Consider the following 20,858-nt stretch of genomic DNA (forward strand, 5'->3'; position numbering starts at 1 on the left):
AAAATGCATCTACACATGTACACCTACACAAGCACAAGCGCATGCGCAAACACACACACACACACTGTTTTAATTAAATCATGTCATATAAATTTTCTATGACCTGGTTTTCTCACTTAATAATGTATGATTTTATTTTTTAAAATATGTAGTCCTATTTCACCATTTTTATTAATTGAAAGATATTCCATTAGAAAATAGAGGGGTATATGAAATAATTACTTTTAAAATTTTCATTTATATGAAAATAATATGCTATTAGAAACAATGAGAATAATTAGTAAATCTAATATTTGAATTCTTCAAAGTCTTGAAAAAGACCCTGAAATGTTTTCACCATTTACTTTCTTGAAAAATAATACATACCTAATGACTTCATTTTAAAAATGATTACTCATTTTTAGATTAAAGATCATTTTCAAAATCAATACAAATAGATTCTTGATATACTTAGTAAGCACTCATTAGTTTAGTCATACAAAGAAATTTATAAAGTATCTCATATTTTTCAGTCTGAAACACTGATACAGTCTTCTCATTGTTCCACTGCCAAAAATATCATTAAAAATCTTCTAACCCCCCTGAGGTAACTGGTTAAGTATGTGTGAATAATTGGTCCAGAAGAACAGCCTAGCCACCAACCAATCCAGCCCAATAAAACTGCAAATATCTGAATCCATGTCTGGCAGAAGAAAATCAGAGTAAAAATGAGAAAAAAGTAAATTAGGACAGGAGTAATTTAAACTTTGAAAGCAAAAACTAATCAAACTTGAAAGTTAAAACACTTACTAGCTACTGGATAACAAGGTTTTAAATGTAAACACACCCATGTGAAACTTTTTTTAAATTACCTAAAGTTCTAAAAGAAAGTCACCTTTTAATTTCTGAACAAAATACATTATCTAATAATATAAGTCTACATTAGTACTATAAATCAATGTTATTTTTTAAAACTGATACCACTATATAACTCAACAGTGCCTTTATATTTTAATTATCAACTCTTTAATTGCTTTTGAGATACATAAATAAGTTTTGTTTGGTAAACAAAACATTCCCCTAACAAAATTAACTTAATCAAATCATACAATACTTGATCTGTACTCAAGGTCCACTAAGATCAGTGAACAGTTACATACCAACAGGTTATCTTAAGAAAAATATGTGTAATATCAAGCCTGCTAACTCTGACACTTAATTCTCAACCCTCTTCGGCAAGTATTTGAAAATAATGTTTTTAATTGGCCTATAAAAACATTACTAGCATATGCTACAAGAGCAAATGACCTGTTCATAGGCAATTTAGTAATGACTTCTACAAGAGATTGTTGCTGTCCCTTTCTTATCCTTTTGCTCTACACTTCCTATATCCAGAGCCATTGCCATTGTTCTCACAAGTCCTGGTTCCCTTCTCTTTCAAAGCCTCTAGCACTCCTGTTAGCAATGGGACCAAAAATAAACATAATACCCAGGGCCAACTTCATGGGGAAGCAACCTGAGCAGTTGCACAGGGCTGCCCTCAGAAGGATCTCATGATTGGTTAATGCCCTGCTGTCACTGACTTAAATCTCTTCAAAATTGTTTTTAACAAAGAGCTATGTAATTTCATTTTGCACTGGACCCTGGAAATTAGCCAGTTCCGATGTTAACTCAGGTCTAATAAAACAAATTGTTGCTACCAAGGAGAAAGAAAGAATATAAAAAATCTCTCTCCAAAGGATAAGCAGTGACCTACAGGTAAAGAAAACAGAAGACCTGACTGACCAAGCAAATACATTTTTCTGGAGTGTGAAACAGGGCCAAACTCAAAGGGTGGTGAAAAGAGAGGGAAGTGGGAACATAACCAACACTATTTAAAACACTACTTATATGGTAAAGTACATTCCAATTTAACACTAGATAATTTAAAAAGAACTTTCTGGATTATAAAGTATTCATAAAAGTATTTTGATTATGAATTTGTGCAATTATGCAACTAAGAAAAAAACTCTAGGCAACTGTAAACTGAACAAATATGGGGTGAGAGGTATTGCACCATACTTTGACTTACCAGGAATAAAACAGTAGTAGCCTGGTACTAAATTATTTCACAGTATATGACAGAAAAACCTAGAAAAATTAGATGTGAGCAGGCATGAACCCACCTTACTCACTGAAACAAGGGAACTATGTAGCTGTGATCCCAAGTAGGTATATTTCAGCAGATTTAGATTGGTTGTAAGGTAACAAACTTTTATAAAGCCAGCTTTGTTCAAGAGCCACCAAAGTCTAAATAAAAATAAATGGTGTGATTTCAAAGGACAGATAGAGGACAGAGTAATTAAACTTCTGGAGTCATCCATAATTGAATTTCAATATTGGGAAAAGCTTTAGAATCAAAATAATTTGTTAGGGGCTTAGTCGCCATTTATTTACATGAACTTTTTTAATGAAAGAATTCATATTCTGATCTCTTTCACTAAAAATCTCTATCAATAAACTGATCAGTTCTATTAATCTATAAGTAGATTCAGATCTATTAAATGGTATCACTGTTCTTTCTTCATGAAAAAAAGTCCAATGATGAACAATTTTGCTTGAAAAAAGATATTCTAATCCTAGTACAAATGAGTTATCATCCTATGGCTGTGTACCAATATTTTATATATTTAAATAATCTTAATTATATCAATGTTATAAGAAAGACTCATCATATACTACAAATTTTAATTGCATGTAATGTAAAATGGGAAACCTTAATAACGAATATCCCAAGCAGACGCACAGGTTTATTTGAATAGTTTATAAAATGAATAAAACTCATTTCATGCCACTCATATCTTAACTCTTCCATCATATTACCTGCTTTTCTATATTGCGAAGAAGAAGTGTTGGGCTACTTGGTGACATTTCAAAATCTTGTTCTGGTAAAGGATCTGGACTCTCCTGGGGAATCTGGGGATTCCCTGTAGTATGTAATGAAGCCGCCTGGTCAGAAAATTGTATTTGTTTCTTCAAAATGTCTTTTGGAAGTTGACATTCTTCTAGGATCACTATCCCCTAGGCAAACAGCAATTAAAAGATGAAATTAAAATAAATTGACTGCTAAATCAACTTTAACGTTACAATGCACTTGAAACCACGTTTCTTATGACCTGAAAGTAGAGTCTAACTGTAAAAAAATTGGCTGATTTAAAACATGTATAGCTAAAGCAACATGTATGCCTGATGGGTTAGGCTTGTAAAATATTGCCATGCATTGTATATATGAAGTTATTTTTCTTCTTATTGGCTTTAGTTATTAGCAGCAAAAGCATGATACATTTTTTTAAAGACTTTATTTATTTATTTGACAGAGATAAAGAGAGCACAAGTAGGCAGAACAGCAGGCAGAGGGAGAGGGAGAGGGAGAAGCAGGCTCCCCACTGAGCAGGGAGCAGATATGGGGCTCGATCCCAGGACCCTGGGACCAAGACCCGAGCCGAAGGCAGCCATCCAAACAACTGAGCCATCCAGGCACCCCAAGCATGATACATTTAAAATCAAGGCTTATATGCAGAATATGAACACTTCGCACTGAAATTTAGAACACTTCCTCATATAATCTTCAGATATTTTGGTCACTAGCATCTCCATTTGAGTACTCCCAGTTTCATAAATTAAAATACCAAACTTACAGACATGCAAACACCATTCTGACTTTATACAAACTGCTTTCAGAGTACTCTTAGTAGTCCGACTCTGTTGCTGCCAGCCAGCAACCATGAGCAGGACTGCACTATTAAGAAAAAGTATTCTGTAGGCCAGTTAAATTGTTGCTTATAAGGTAGATGAGTTAATAACAAAAGACACAAGTTTTCAACTGTGATGGGGTATTTTCTTAAATGTAGAGGAAAGAGTTGGGATCTAGCTGCCTCTGCCCTCCCTGCCTACCATTCACACACACACACACACACACACACACACACACACACACACACAACTGGCTTGCTAAATACTCTCCCATATTCCCCAGATTCTTCACTCCAACTGTTCTTACCCTTACGTCTCTCAATGGCAATGAAGACAGAAGAGAAAGGAAGAAGAAGAATGCACAGATATGATCTTAACAGTTGCATTATCAGTTCTTACAGTAAAACGTTTTTCCCTCTCTATCCTTTATACCACTTGTGTATACGTGCGCGCGCGCACACACACACACAGAGTTATTCAGCAAAATGCCAATAAACTCCTAATAGGATAGATGGAAAGGCATTAAATGCCTATGTGGCTAAAATATAATATTCCTGTAATGAAAAAGTGACTAAAACATGAATATAAGTGTACAGTATTTTAAGACGAGTCAAATTTAAAAACTGGTATGGGCCAGCTTATATCATATTTAAGTGCTGTTTATAGGATGGGAACTGCCTATAAATTATGTTATAGATGAGTAGTTTTAATTTACACTATAATTTGAAGAATATATCACTTTAGCATGAATATATTCAGGTATGGTGTCAAACATTATTTTGTAGTAATATATTACTACAAAAGTAATATAGTAAAAGTAATGAATAAGGTATTATTATTGCTTTTATTATTATTTTCACCTACATTTATAACAGTGCTAGTAACTTTTTTTTTTTTAAGATTTTATTTATTTATTAGAGAGAGAGAGAGAGCGCGAGCACAGGCAGACAGAGTGGCAGGCAGAGGGAGAAGCAGGCTCCCCACAGAACAAGGAGCCCGATGTGGGACTCGATCCCAGGACACTGGGATCATGACCTGAGCCGAAGGCAGCTGCTTAACCAACTGAGCCACCCAGGTGTCCCAGTGCTAGTAACTTTTACAGAAAGAAGGAGATCCAACTGTTGATCCCATCTCAATAACTATTTCCTAGAATGCATAAATATGGCTGCCAAGAAATCTGAAGAAATACATTTTTTTTAATTTTTGTTTTATTTGATATTTTAAAAGTTAAAGTAGACTTGGGGCACCTGAGTGGCATAGTCTGTTAAGCGTCTGACTCTTGGTTTTGGCTTAGGTTGTGATCTAAGGGTCATGAGATCAAGTTCCATGTCTGGCTCTGCTTAAGACTCTTTCTCCCTCTCCCTTGGCCTCTCCTATTCATGCTCTCTCTCTCAAATAAATAAATATTTTTTTAAAAGTTGGGACTTGTTAGATATAGTATCATCAATCTCAAAAGCTTTTGAAAGTATCTGAAATGTCCATTCAAAACATGTACAAGTGTCTCACTAGATTTTTAAACAGTATCTGCTTGCAAAATAAATATAAGTTTTCATCATATCAATTTAGCTGTGATTCCCATTGGTTTGATTGCAGTTTATTTTATGGGATAGGCTGCTATGAATTAGCCTGGTTTTACAACCCTTACTAATAATCTTGTACATACCAAAAAAACTGATTCGGAATTTCAAAAGGTCAATTTTCAAACCTTTAGAATACTGTATTTTTTAGAAGTAGGGGTCTGCTACAGTTAGTTCAATGCAAAGTAATATTTGAAAAAACTGAATTAGGAAGACATTCATAATCAAGTTCATTATCTATTTTTTTCTCCTTAAATTGTTACCCTTGATAAAACTCTCACAAATGGCCAAGAACAGAGTAAAAAGGGGAAAAGATTAAATCCTTTAAAGACACTACAGAGACAGTTTCAGTTCTTAAAAACCAAGAAAAGAATACATGCGTGTTGGGTCACCACGATGTACACTTAAACATCTTACAATTTTGTCAGTCATACCTGAATAAAGCTGAATTTAAAAAAAAAAAAAACGCTCAGAAAAAGAATAGTCTAATCATAGATAAGGTAAATAACAAAGACGTGAAAATTTTTTAGTAAGATGAGTTGCAATAACTGAGACAAATGAAAGCTCTAGCGTAAGATGAAAGCAAGTTAACTGCTCCAGAGAAGAAAATTGTTCCTGATTATAACACTAAACAGATCCTTATCCCACTCCCAGGTCTTCATAGAGAAGACATGGTATTAAAAAATAATGACCTCAGCAATACCTTCAGTATTTATATAAAGTCACCAAAGCTAATTTTTTTTAAAAATTTAAATGAGACACCCATGGGTGGCTCAGTCACTTAAGAGTCTGCCTTTGGCTCAGGTCATGATCCCAGGGACCTGGGATCAAGTACTACATTGGGCTGCTTGCTCAGCAGGGAGCCTGCTTCTCCTTCTGCCTGCTGCTCCCTTCCCCCAAAACGCCCCAACCCCTTGTGTTGTGCTCATGTGCTCTCTGATAAATAACTAAAGTATTAAACTTTAAAAAAAAATTAAATGAAAAATTTCAAATGCACAAAATTACAATTTAAAATGTAGAAGACCCTATCACAAGATAACAAAAGAAATCTAAGAGAAACCACTTAATATGGGATATTGAGAAGGATAGCCAGCTTCTCAACCAAAAAAATACCACCTATTTTAATATTTTCTGAAAGTGACAAAAGGCTATTGTCTTAGTGAAAGTTGAAACAAAGAAAAGAAGAAACATAGAAGTTGTAATGTGTTGCCAAAATGCTGGAAGAACAAGGAAGGAATGTTGCTAACATGGACTTTCTTTTCTCTAAAATTTTTAGCAAAAGTTAGACCATCCCAATATGTCAAGAAGGGGCAAATGACAGCTTAAAAACCCAGAATGTGTAGATCTACTCGTAGACTAACTCAGTGTTTCCTGACCAGGGTTACCAACTAGCACTTATTTAAATAGAATACTTACAAAAGAATGTCTCTCAACCTTTCCCTTCTCTGTATTTCAAATTTAACTGAGAAGAAAGGATTTTTTTTTTTAATTTTCAAGATAAGTTAAATAGGTCATTCAAGAGAATGTTAACTACACTTCTCAATTTTTTAATTACAATAACTCAAGAAGCCAGAAGAGCAAAGAAAATGCTATTTTCTCTATTCAGTATTATAGTTCAACTAAACTGCACATAAATAAGCAATTAAACATCTTGATTAATTCCCAAGAAATGTAAGGAGAAGCTACTAAAATAAATACTGTAAAGATATTTTCCATAAAGTAAACATAATGTGATTCTTAAGAAAACAGAAGGCCAGATACACATCTAGCCTGAACCAAGAAAAATATAAGGCCATATAAATTATTACTGAGAAGTTTAGATTTCTTTCCTAAAAATAATTCCCCTAGATATTGTGTAAACATATGAACTTTTAAAAATGTTTTTAAAAGTACATAGCACTGTTTAGAACACATAGGTCATAAAATATGAACCAGACTGTGTAGATTCAAGTATAAAACTTAGTCATCAATTTAACTAGGAATCCACTTTCTTGAAAATTTCCAAACTGTTTTAAATTTGACTTTTTTTGAGAACTCTATTTACTATAAAAATGCTCATGATATTATATCCTTTAAAGTAAATGATCAGAGAGGAGAAATTATCTGGTGATCCTGAAAGAACTGGGAAATCACTACAACTGAAGCCTTCAATGAAGACAGCTAAAAATGAGAAACAGGGGGTGCCTGGGTGGCTCAGTGGGTTCAGCCTCTGCCTTCGGCTCAGGTCATGATCCCAGGGTCCTGGGATCAAGCCCCACATCGGACTCTCTTCTGAGCAGGGAGCCTGCTTCAACTTCCTCTCTCTCTGCCTGCCTCTCTGCCTACTTGTGATCTCTGTCAAATAAATAAATAAAATCTTTAAAAAAAAAAAAAAGAGAGGGGCACCTGGGTGGCTCAGTGGGTTAAGCCGCTGCCTTCGGCTCAGGTCATGATCTCAGGGTCCTGGGATCGAGCCCCGCATCGGGCTCTCTGCTCAGCAGGGAGCCTGCTTCCTCCTCTCTCTCTGCCTGCCTCTCTGCCTGCTTGTGATCTCTCTCTGTCAAATAAATGAATAAAAAAAAAAAAGTTTAAAAAAAAAAAAAAAAGAGAAACAGTAACTACTTCCATCAGAAAATTATTCTTGAGCAGAGTTCCCTCAAATCCAACAGACAAAACAGGTTAAGCCTAAGGTTTTATGTCTATCCTTCTATCCACCCTCCTACACACATCACCACCAAATTCTACAATTCATTCCTTCCCAGTTTCCTCTTCCATCCTTACATAACTCATACTTTCCACTCCTTTGAATACCATTCTACTTTGTCACTCCCAAAACACATTATGTTGTTTCATGTCTTCAAACCTTCAAGGAATGCCCTTTTCCAGCTCCACTGGTTCATCAAGCAAACCATTATTTATTTTCCAAAATTACACTGAGGTATCACCTCTTTTTCTGATGTTTTCTCGGAACAGCTAATCCCTAAAATAAGACTTATGTATTCTCTCTATGCCACTTGTATATCTTATTAAAAAAACATGTATCATTATACCAATTTCATTATATTACAATTAATTATTTACATGGTCTCTCTCTCCTACCAGAATATAAACTCATGATTGTGCCTAAAAACTTTATTTATGTGCAGACCCTAGGTACTGTTCTGCTAACCACATGGATAACCATATGATTAAGAATGTATTTCAGTAAAAGGTAAACCAAGAGAGAAAAGGCAGTGTAGAAGAGACTGCAAACTTCCCAATATCCACTTTCCTCTTCTTTTTACAACAAAACCATACTCCTACTGGAGTTCTAGCTATGCATACAACTTCTCATTATAAGGCTGTATTATTTACCTCTCCCTCCTGAAATATGTGCCTAAATTTGGGCCAGTGAGAGTGACACAAAGTACTACACTTTCCAAATCACCTCCCACCTAAAGACAAACTATTTTGCACTTTTCTCACTTCCCAAGGGCCAGAATGAGGGAATGACTACAACCCTGTTTAACAGTGCAGTCAACATTATCCTAGAGGACAACAAAGGTCCTCTAAGTAAAACACAAGAATAGTAAATAGATTTTTTTTTTAAAGATTTTATTTATTTATTTGAGAGAGAGAGAGAACAAGCAGTGGGGAGGGAAAGCGGGGGGGGGGAGAGAAAAGAGAGAGAGAGATTGAGAAGCAGACTCCCCACTGGGCAGGGAACCCGGATGAAGGGTCTGATTCTAGGACCCCAGGATCATGACCTGAGCCAAAGGAAGATGTATAACCAACTGAACCACCCAGGCACCCCAGGAAGCATATTTTTAATAAAATTAGTTAGAAATATAATTACTAACTATAAAAAAGAAGGAACTAGATTGTAATAGATCTATGCAATGAAAAGTCAGAAAGTATTAGAATCCTGTTATCTCTATTTGAAAATAAGACTGTCTGTAACTAGACTGAATTCCCTCTGAAGGAACGCCCTCTTCATCTTTGCATCCCGATATCTACCATATACCTGACATTTTAGTGGGTTTTTCAAAACCAAAGAAAAACATAAATGTGAGGTAAATATTTTTTTTGGAATTGTTTTTTCTGAGCTGGCTCTGTAAATGATAGTCCAGAAATAAAAAGAAGCACTAAAAAAAAAAAAAAAAAAAAAATCACAGATTGGGAAAAGGTAAAAACTATTCAATAATTTTATTTAATTTTCTACCATTTATGATATATAATTATATTTTCTGTAAACATATTTAGAGTATCTCTGGAGAAATACACAATAAACTGCTATTGTTAATGCTTTCAGGGAGAGAACTGGAGGACTAGAAGTAGAAGGGAGACTTGTTTCACAGTATATTTTTTAGTATTTTTAAATTTTCTGTCATGTGTATGTAATTCCATTTTTTTCAATTTGTTCTTTAAAAATCACCATTTACCTGACTAGACAATAAGCCTAAATAAATTCTGACCATTGGTGCGGAAAGAAAAAAGAAAGAAAGAATTAGAATCCATGCTTTAAGTAATAAATAATATAAAAATATTGAATACTTTTTAATCATTGTTAGGATTACTTTTAATTAAGAAGTATATTAAAAATTAGGAGTCACAACAAAGAATAAAACTATAATGAATAGCTTCTAAACCAGCAGAGGTAAAAGAAGGAAGCAAATTCTACCAATCCAAAAAGAGAAGTAAAATAACAAGACATAAATAAAAAAGAGGAGAATAAGGGGAAATAAAAAATCAAAACTAATCAGAGTTGATTTTTGAAACTAACTATTCATAGTTTAAAAAGAAATACCTAGAATAATAAAAAATTTTATTTAACAAAAAGAAGCAAAAAAAAAAACCTGAAAAATTCACGATGGGGGAAAATTTTAACAAATGTGTATCATAAATGGAAAGATCTAGAGGTATAAACATACAGCAGATATATACAATAAAGTCAACAAATTTGACAAAGAATTCTATACTGAACACATACAGAACATGCATTCTTTTCTGTTACATATACTAAAATAATGAAAAGACAAGCTACAAATGAGAAGATATGTAATATTTATAACTAAGAATAGTCTCCAAAATTTAAAAAGAATTCACAGACACACATTTCCACCAACCATAGCCCTCTCCCTGTCCCACCAAAAAGAGTGAATACAAAGGTAGTTAATTCTTAGGCAAAAAACATTTGGTGGGCAATTATATCAAGGCCCAATTCTCAGTACTAAGGAATGATTAAATTGAAACAATAATAAAGTAATATTTCTTACACATTACACTGGAAAAATTAAAAGGTAAAAAATTACTAAATGTTGGCAAGGATGTGTAAAAAAAAAAAAAAAAAAAGAGTTCTCATGCACTGCCAATGAGAATATTAACTATCCAATCACATCAGTAAGTATAGGGAAGATGAAGACAGCCAGGCCTAAGAGCCATCACTCTCAGGCATATACCAAGAACTCTCCACGGCTGACAAAGAAACACAAAAAAAGATAGTCATTACAGTATTGTTTTTACTAGCATAAAACTAAACAATGTATATGTCTATCAATAGAAAATAGGAGAAAAGATAAACATTCCATTGTATTCATATAATTCCATCCCATTCATACCATTAAGTAACATACGGGACCTCTAAAATTTAAGTTGAACAAAAGCAAGCAAGTCACAAAAGAGTTTGTAGTATATAGGTCATTAATACAACTGTGAAATAATGGAAAAATAAATACTAGTTTTAGACAGAGACATCTATGTGCCAATAGTTTAAAAACATAAATACCAAAACATGCTAGAATCAAGAGAGTGGCTACAGTGGCATGAGGAAAGAGAATGGGATCAGGAAGGAGTATGCGAGTACCTCAACTGTACAGGTAATGCTTTGTTACTCTAAAAACTAAACCCAAACAGTAAAAATTTAACACTTGATAAATTTGGAGGCGGGTACAAGGTGTTCATTATATTGCTTTCTAGAGCTTTTTATGTGTTTATAATTTTTTTTAAAGCAAAACAAAAACTCTGAGGGGATTCAATAAAATACACTCAGACTTTCTCACGTATGTTCAAATAAATGCCATCGAAGTAGAAGTTTATAAAAGTGTACCTAATTTCTTTTCATTGGAATCCAATGAAGAAGCTCTGAACTGCTCAAGTATGATAAAATGATCATAACAAATACAAAGACATTACAATGAAAGCTTCAACGTAAAGCAATTGATATATTAAAAATGGTAATTTATCAGCTATACTTTTATAAAGACTTGTAACAATTACACTGTGTGCAGAGATGAGAAACTAAAACAGTAATTTTTTTAAAAAAATACAAGAATACAAACAATACCTTGGATGCACGAATCTGCCTGTGAACATCTGTTAGTTGCTGGATTTTGTACTCCAGTTCTGAAATCTGGGCTTGAAGCCATGTCCATCGACTGCCAACCCTCGCTCTGTCTACAAGCCACTTCCATTCAGTGCTACAGTTACTGTGAAGGAGACAAACATTGTTAGTCAAAGAACAAAGGCAATCAAGTTTTCTTTTTTTTTTTTTTAAAGATTTTATTTATTTATTTGACAGAGAGAGATCACAAGCAGGCAGAGAGGAAGGCAGAGAGAGAGAGGAAGGGAAGCAGGCTCCCTGCTGAGCAGAGAGCCCGATGCGGGGCTCGATCCCAGGACCCTGAGATCATGACCTGAGCCGAAGGCAGCGGCCCAACCCACTGAGCCACCCAGGCGCCCCAACAATCAAGTTTTCACAGACTACTTAATAAATTCTTTGGCTCCTATCATATAATCCAAATTCCTTTATACAACATCTAATTACATGAAAGAACCTCACATCAACTCTTAGCAAAGAAAAATATTTAACTTCCTTATCTATCCCATAAATACTTGTTTTTATTATTACATATCCAGTAATAAGATAATCTCTTCTGCTCCTTAACATTTTATTAATATGCACAAGGGCTGAAATAGGAGTGGGCTAGCAAAAGAAAGGAAACAGTAGTGATACTACTAACACCATGTAAAAACTGTTACATGAAGCTTCTATATGTAAGCAGAAGTATTAGTCACTTGAACTGTGCTAGATCTACATCCATGTAATAAACCAGAGTACTCAATTTTATTATATGCAATTTTTATTCGTTAAAACATTAGTCACTGGTAGCTAATTAAACACCTAAACTCAATTTAAATATATTATCAAAAAGTATCAAAAATATGGCTGCTCTACCTGTCAAATAAGTATACCAAATATATAGGCCTTGAAATGTTTCTTAAGATAAATAGCTTATAAAAACCTGATTCCTAGGGGCACCTAGGTGGCTCAGTTTGTTACGCCTCTGCCTTCGGCTCCGGTAGTAACCCCAGGATCTTTCGGGTTGAGCCCCACATCAGGCTCCCTGATCATCAGGGAGCCAGCTTGTCCCTCTCCCTCTGCCCTGCTTGTGCTCTCTCTCTCGAATAAATAAATAAAATCTTTAAAAAAAAAAAAAGGGGCGGGAGTGAGGGATCTCTGGGTGGCTCAGTCAGTTAAGTGTCTGCCTTTGGCCCAGGCCATGATCCCAGGCTGTTGGGATCGGGTCCCATATAGGGATCCTTGCCCAGCAAGGAGCCTGCTTCTCCCACTCCCTGCTGCTTCCCTGTTTGTTTGCTCTCTCTGACAAATAAGTTAAAAACTAATAATAATAAAATAGATTTAAAAAATAAACCTGATTCCCAGGATTCACAGCCCAAAGATAAGAATTTATATAGACTTTTCTGTCATGCATTTTTGAAAATAAGGGTTGAACCCCAGCTCCTCTATCTTTTGGCAAGGGTACTATTCTAATCCATAGTTTGTGAGATAACAAATTAATTACTTTATGAAAATCTAATCACTCCAAATAGAAAACAGTTATTTGGAATAACTAATTAAGAGCTTCAGATTACAAAAGAAAACATGACAGAAATTGAAGGTAAAAATGAAAACCAACAAATGTTTCATGGCAGAACACAAACTTTATGAAAAACTTGCCCAAAAATTACATTTACTGTCAAAACCCATAGAATGTACAATACCAAGAGTGAATCCTCATGTAAAGTATGGACTTTAAGTGGTAACTATTTATCAGTTTAAGTTCATAGATTGTTACAAATGCACTACTTTGGTATGCAGTATAATGATGGGGAGGTGCTATCAGTGTAGGGACAGGGAATATACAGGAACTCTTGCATTTTCTGCTTAATTTTGCTAGGAATCTAAAACTGTCCATTAGTTTTACACATTGAACCATAACTGAATGTCTCCCATACAAACTTTAGCCAGAGAAAACTTATCCTAAAAGATAATTTACTGGGGTGCCTGGTGGCTCGGTTGGTAAAGCATGTGACTGTTGATCTTGCGGTTGTGAGTCTGAGCCCCATGTTGGGTCGGGAGAGGACTTAAAAATATTTTTAAAAATAAAATAATAAAAGATCATTTGTTGTGATGAGCACTGAAACTAAACTGCACACCTGAATCACTGAAATGCACACCTGAAATGAATAATACACTGTATGTTAACTGGAATTTAAATAAAAACTTACAGAAATAAAATACAATTTGTCGGAGAAACGGAATAAATTATTATAACTTCACCGTATAGAATATATTTATTATAACAGGATTTTACATTAAATCAACATCCCTAAGAGTTAATTTGTTTTTATCCATTTGAGAGAGAGAGTGTGTAAGCAGGGTGGAGGGCAGCAAAAGGAGAGGGAGAAGCTGAGCAGGGAGCCCCAAGCAGGACTTGATCCCAGGATCCTAGGATCATGACTCAAACTGAAGGCAGACGCTTAACCAATTGAGCCACCCAGGTGCCTCAAGAAATGTTCTTAAGATTCTAATTGCACACAATATGATTGAGGAGACCTTCATATAGGTTAAGAATTCTCTTGGTATTATGTATTCGGTCTATATGTATTATGTTTTCTGTATTACGTGCATTATGTATTTGGCTTATAGTCATTATTGTGCTTTTAAATTTGACACATTTTTAAATCATATTTTCATAGTTATGAAAATAACAAAAGAGAATGCTTATTCAAAATAATATTAAAATGCAGGGGCACTTGGCCGGCTCAGTCAGAGGGGCATGCAACTCTTGATTTAAGATTTTGAGTTCAAGCCCCACGTTGAGTATAAAGATTACTTAAATAAACAAACAAAGAAACAAAGAAACAAGCTTTAAAAAAAAAATATTAGCTTTTCCTTTTTGTGGCCATTGTTGAAGTGCCAGCAGCCACAATGAAGTTTAACCCTTTTGTGACTTCTGATGAGAACAAGAACTGTAAAGAGTGCTTCAATGCATCTTCCCACATTTGCAGGAAGATTATGTCTTCCTGGCTGAGACAGAAGTACAACGTTCGATCCATGCCCATCCAAAAGGATAAAGTACAGGCTGTGTGAGGATACTACAAAGGTGAACAAATGGGCAAAGCAGTCCAGGTTTATAGGAAGAAATATGTCATCTACCCTGAACAACTATACAAGAAGGCAAAAGGCACAACTGTCCATGTGGGCACTCAGCCTAGCAAGATGGTTATCACTAGACTAAAACTGGACAAAGACTGCAAAAAGATCACGCCAAATCTCACCAAGCAGGAACAGAAAAGGGCAAATACAGGGAAGAAACAATTGAGAAGATAAGGGAATAAAGTAATCTTATATACAACTTTAAATAAAAACTGTTAAGTGGCTGGGTGGCTCATTTGGTTCAGCCTCCGCCTCCTGCTCAGGTCACGATCCCAGGGTCCTAGGATCAAGCCCTGTGTGGGTTTCCTACTCAGCGGAGGGGGTGGGTGTCAGCTTCCACTGCTCCCACCCCACCCCGTGCGCGCGCACGCTCTCTCTCAAATCAAATCTTTAAATAAATAAAAACCATTAAAATGAAAAAATATTAAAATAGATACTATTATCTATTATTCATAGATAATACTTAATAACACTAACTACCAATCATGAAAGGCAAGGGCCATGGCACATAGCAATTGTACAGGTTAATGGTAAAGTGTTGGATTTTATGCAAAAAGGAAGGGGTTTTTTTTGTTGTTTTTTGTTTTTTGTTTAAGATTCCATTCATTTATTTGACACACAGAGATAGTGAGTGAGAGAGAGCATAAGCAGGAGGAGTGGCAGGCAGCACAAGAGGAAGAGGCAGGCTCCCCAGTGAGCAGGGAGCCTGAATGGGGACTCAATCCCAGCACTCCAGGATCACAACTCGAGCCGAAGGCAGCAGCCCAACCAAGAAAACCACCCAGGTGCCCCCAAAAAGAAAGTTATTAGCAAGGCAATAAAAAAACCTTTTTTTTTCCCCAAGCACTCTGGTTACTAGGTAGAGAAAGCATTATAGTGGGATATGAGAAGAAATAAGGAAATCGGTTAGGATGCAACTATAGTAATCTGTGTGTGGTACAGGTAAGTGTGATCTCCAAATAGTTCATGTGCTATTCTACATTTCCCAGCCTTCTTTGCACTTAGGTTGGAGCCATGTGACTAATCCTGACCAATGCATTATGAGCTAGGGACCTAGTCATTTCCAGTCTATCAACCTTTGAAGCCACTAGTGCAGACAGCATCACTACAAGAATTGGGAGGATCAGCCTAAACCACACTGGCTTTTACGTAAGCCACAGCAAACCCTGGCTGTGTTAAACCTGTGAGATTGGGGGTTGCGGGGGGCCTCAGTGACTCAGCTGTTTAAGCATCTGCCTTTAGCTGGGGTCAGGATCCAACCTGGCATCAGGCTCCTTGCTCAGCAGGGAGCCTGCTTTTCCCTCTGCCTGCTGCTCCCCCCTGCTTGGGCTCTCTGACAAATAAACAAATAAAATTTAAAAAAAAAACAAAACAAAACACTGAGATTACAAGGTTAATTGTTACTCTAGAGCCCAATCTGACTAAAACACTGAATAAAAAATGAAAATACCATTAACAAAGAAGGGAGGGTGGATAAAGCAGAGATGAAGGTAAGAGGATGTATTCAAAGTGCACTTTTTTTTTTTAATTTTTTTTTTGAAAGGTTTTATTTATTCATTTTACAGACAGAGATCACAAGTAGGCAGAGAGGCAGGCAGAGAGAGAGGAGGAAGCAGGCTCCCTGGTGAGCAGAGAGCCCGATGTGGGGCTCGATCCCAGGACCCTGGGACCATGACCTGAGCTGAACACAGCGGCCTAACCCACTGAGCCACCCAGGCGCCCCTCAAAGTGCACTTTAAAGCTGAACTGATCACAATCCCAGATTTCAACCTACACTATAAAGCTGCAGTAATCGAAACACAGCATGGTTCTGGCACAAAAACAGACACATAAGTCAAAAGGACAGAATAGAGTCCAGAAATAGACCCATGCTCATATGATCAATTAATCTATGAAAACACAGGCAAGAATTTACAATTGGGAAAACACAGTTTCTTCAACAAATGGTATTGGGGAAACTAGATGGCCACAGGCAATAGAATGAAACTAGACCATTTTCTTACACTATACACAAAAATAAGCTCAAAATGGATTAAAAACTTAAATGTAAGACCTGCATCCATAAAACTCTTAAAACACAGGCAATTATCTCTTTGTCACTGGACTTAACAAAAAGCAAATATTGTATTGGGACTACTTCAAACTAAAAACTTTTGTATAACAAAGGAAACCATCAACAAAACAAAAAGGCAACCTACCAAGTGGGAGAGGATATTTGCAAATGATATATCTGAAAAGTGGTTAATGTTCAAAATATATAAAGAATTCATACAGCTCAACACCAAAGAAACTAAGAATCAGATTTTAAAATGGGCAAACAACCTCAATAGACATTTTTTCAAAGAAGCCATACAAATAGTCAACAGATATATGAAAAGATGTTCAATATCACTAATCATAAGAGAAATACAAATCAAAACCACAATGAGATATTGCCTCACACCAGTCAAAATGGCTGGTATCAAAAAGACAAGAATAAATGTTGGTCAGAATATGGGGAAAAGGAAACTCTCATGATGTTGGTAGAAAGGTAAATTGGTGCAGCCACAATGGAAAATAGTATGGAGGTTCTTCAAAAAATTAAAAATAGAAAGATCCTGTAGTTCCACTGCCAGGCATTTACCAAAGAAAATAAAAACACCAATTCAAAAAGATATATATGTACCCCTATATTTACTATAGCATTATTTACAATAGCCAAGATAGGGAAGTAACCTAAGTGCCCACTGATAGGTAAATGGATAAATATGTCTCTCCCTCTCTCTCGCTTGCACGTGCGCGCGCTCTCTCTCTCTCTCTCTCTCTCACACACACACACACACGCAGGAATATTACTCAGCCATAAAAAAGAACAAAATCTTGCCATTTTGAAAACACAGATAGAGCTATAGGGTATTATACTAAGTGAAATAAGTCAGGTACAGAAAGGCAGATACCATATGATTTCACTTACATGTAGAAACTAAAAAAGAACTTAACAAACAAAAACAGAAACAGACTAATAAATACAGAGAACAAACTGGTTGTTGCCAGAGGAGAGGAGGTTGGGGGATGGGGAGAACAAGTTAAGGAGATTAAGAGCACAAATTTCAAGTTCTAAAATAAATGAGTCATAGACATAAAAAAGGGTACAGCATAGGGAATATAGTCAATAATATTGTAATAACTTTGTATGGTAACATATGGTACCAACACTTAACCAGTGGTAAGCATCGTATAATGTATAAAACTGTGGAACCACTATGTTGTACATCTGAAAGTAATGTAACATTGTTCATCAACTATGCTTCAATTAAAAAAATAAAATAAAAGTAATTTTTTTTTTTAAAGAAAGTGTAACAGACAATGGGCCAGCCTTGGTCTATGGACCTCAGTTTGCTAATTCCAGATGTAGAGGGTATTTTTACAAGCTTCCAGTGCTTCCCAAGGGATTATGACTTTCTTTAATTAACTGTTCAAATCTTTGGCTCCTATTTATTTGGGTTATCTTTTTATTGACATAAGGCCCATATCAGACTTATGTGTATTTGAAATATTTGTAGTTCCCAGTCTATAGCTTGCCTTTCGTTTTCCTAATAGTATCTTTTGAGCCAAAAAGATTCTAATCTCGATGAAGCCCAATTTATCAAATTTTCCTTTTATGGATATCTTCATGTCCTAAGAGTTCTTTACTTAACACAAAGTCATAGATTCATTCATGTTTCTAAAAGGTCAAGGAGTTTTAGAGTTTTGGCTTTTAGACCTATAATCCAATTCAAGTTAATTTCTGTGTATGTGTGAATAAGAATTCAGATTCTTTTGGAGGGGATATTTAGTTCCTGAACCATTTGTTGAAAGAGTCTACTATCTTTCAGTAGGGGGGAAAAAAAAGAAAGGAAAAAAAAAAAAACCCAAAACCAAAATCTTATCCTTGACTAGGTAAAAGACTGTATGAATACTACACTTATTTAACTATGTTTTTAAAATCCTTGCATAACAGGGGCACTTAGGTGCTCAGTCAGTTAAGCATGGGACTCCTGATATTGGCTCAGGTCATGATCTCAGGGTTGTGGGATGGAGCCCATGAAAGACTCTGCACTTAGTGCAGAGTCTGCTTCTTTTTCTCTGCCCCTCCTCTTGCTCATACACACTCTCTCTCTCTCTCTTTAAAATAAATAAATAAAACTTTAAAAATTTTTTAAAAAATAAAAATCCTTGTAAAACATCAAGCAATGGCAGCTAGGGACATATAAATAAAGGAAATAAATGACATTTTAACTAATCCATAATACAGGGCCTTCAAGGAATGTGAAAATGAACCAACTGCTTCTCCATAACTGGCAGCAAAAAAATGTATTCCATTAAGAGTTCTAAGCCACACAACTGAGAACGAACTTAGGAGCAAAGGTTAGACTAATTCCCAGCCAAATGTACTGTTTCGGGTGGGCTCAAGGTGGCAGTCACTGAATGCAGGAGACTAGGATGGTCTGAGAAAAATAATGAATTAACTAGTCTACAGGCTCAACAACTGTAAACAAATGAGATCTTTAGCCATGATACTTTCACATGTGACTAGAGGCAAACAGAATGGAAATCCACATTTTTTTTTTAAAGATTTTATTTATTTATTTGACAGAGAGAGATCACAAGTAGACAGAGAGGCAGGCAGAGAGAGAGAGGAGGAAGCAGGCTCCCTGCTGAGCAGAGAGCCCGATGCGGGACTCGATCCCAGGACCCTGAGATCATGACCTGAGCTGAAGGCAGCGGCTTAACCCACTGAGCCACCCAGGCGCCCGGAAATCCACATTTTTGAGGGAACTCCTATAGGAAAAAAAATACCACAAACTTAACATCCTCTACCTGGGAAGCCCAAATACGCAACAGGAGACAACGGGAGAATGCAGTACAGCCTCCACTTAAGGGTACACTCTCCAACATTCATTGCAGATAAAAACACAAAAGAAAATGGATAAGGAATAATTCCCAAACAGCAAAGGCAAGAGGCTACGGAGGACAAAAGACAAACCAATTTAGGATTCTACCAAGACCTTAATGCACTTACAGAAAAAGATGCCTTATTAATTATTGTAAGGACCTATCATGTGTATCTCATTTTCTTTTCCCAGTGGGAATATTTTATTGCAGCTTTCCTGTCTCTACTCCTATATACACACAAGAGGAATAAGAGGGTTGGAAAACTTGATTATTCATTTATAGGTCACCACATCATAATTAACAATATATGGACGTGACTAAAAGGCCATTACTCCACTGACTGAATATAACTTTGAATAGTCATCCTTGAGGAATGGATGTGTGTTCTCTATAAGAAGGGAGTGTCTGGATATTTGGGTGACAAAGAGACAAACTGAATAGACTTCTTATTTTCTGTCATTCTCTAGTCTCCTCTTTTTTTTTTAAGATTTTATTTATTTATTTGACAGAGATCACAAGTGGGCTGAGAGACCGGCAGAGAGAGAGGAGGAAACAGGCTCCCTGCTGAGCAGAGAGCCCGATGCGGGGCTTGATCCCAGGACCTTAGGATCATGACCTGAGGTGAAAACAGAAGCTTTAACCCACTGAGCCACCCAGGCGCCCCAAGTCTCCTCTTTTTTTATACCAGAACCCTTTCAGTTATAGCTGAGCTCATGGTAGCTCGTATTTCCCAGTCTTACCAGCAGTTAGGTATATGTCACTAGGTCCTTAACAATCAGATGTGAGCCAAATTAATGCATGCAACCTCTGGTCTTGACATTAAAAAATGTTTGTGTAGGGCGCCTGGGTGGCTCAGATGGTAAAGTATCTGCCTTCACCTCGGGTCATGATCCCAGGATCCTCTAATCGAATCCTGTATCAGACTCCGTGCTCAGCGAGGAGCCTGCTTCTCCCTCTGCCTCTGTCTCTCTATCTCTCATGAATAAATAAAATCTTTTTGAAAAAAATGTTTGTTTTATTTTATTTTTTATTTATTTATTTTTTTAAAGATTTTTTTCATTTCTTTGACAGAGAGAGAGCACAAGTAGGCAGAGAGGCAGGTGGAGAGACAGGGAAGCATGCTCCCCGCTGAGCAGAGAGCCAGATGTGGGGCTCAATCCCAGGTCCCTAGGATCATGCCCTGAGCTGAAGGCAGTGGC

At 36.1% G+C, this 20,858-nt stretch overlaps 1 protein-coding gene and 1 pseudogene across 6 annotated transcripts in view; one reads left to right on the top strand and one right to left on the bottom strand.

The window, feature by feature from the left end:
- KANSL1L (KAT8 regulatory NSL complex subunit 1 like) overlaps nt 1-20,858 on the bottom strand; it is a 139,895-nt gene that overhangs the window by 88,125 nt on the left and 30,912 nt on the right. For all 6 annotated transcript variants that reach the window (XM_047720944.1, XM_047720943.1, XM_047720945.1 and 3 more), the window contains exons 3-4: nt 11,590-11,731; nt 2,842-3,039 (exon numbers count right to left, since the gene is read on the bottom strand). In XM_047720944.1, the coding sequence (XP_047576900.1) occupies nt 2,842-3,039; nt 11,590-11,731 (340 nt within the window). The remainder of the gene's footprint in view (nt 1-2,841; nt 3,040-11,589; nt 11,732-20,858) is intronic.
- Nucleotides 14,518-14,972, top strand: LOC125095058 (60S ribosomal protein L26-like; annotated as a pseudogene).

This window comes from Lutra lutra, chromosome 3 (genome assembly GCF_902655055.1).
Source record: "Lutra lutra chromosome 3, mLutLut1.2, whole genome shotgun sequence".
Taxonomy (NCBI): domain Eukaryota; kingdom Metazoa; phylum Chordata; class Mammalia; order Carnivora; family Mustelidae; genus Lutra; species Lutra lutra.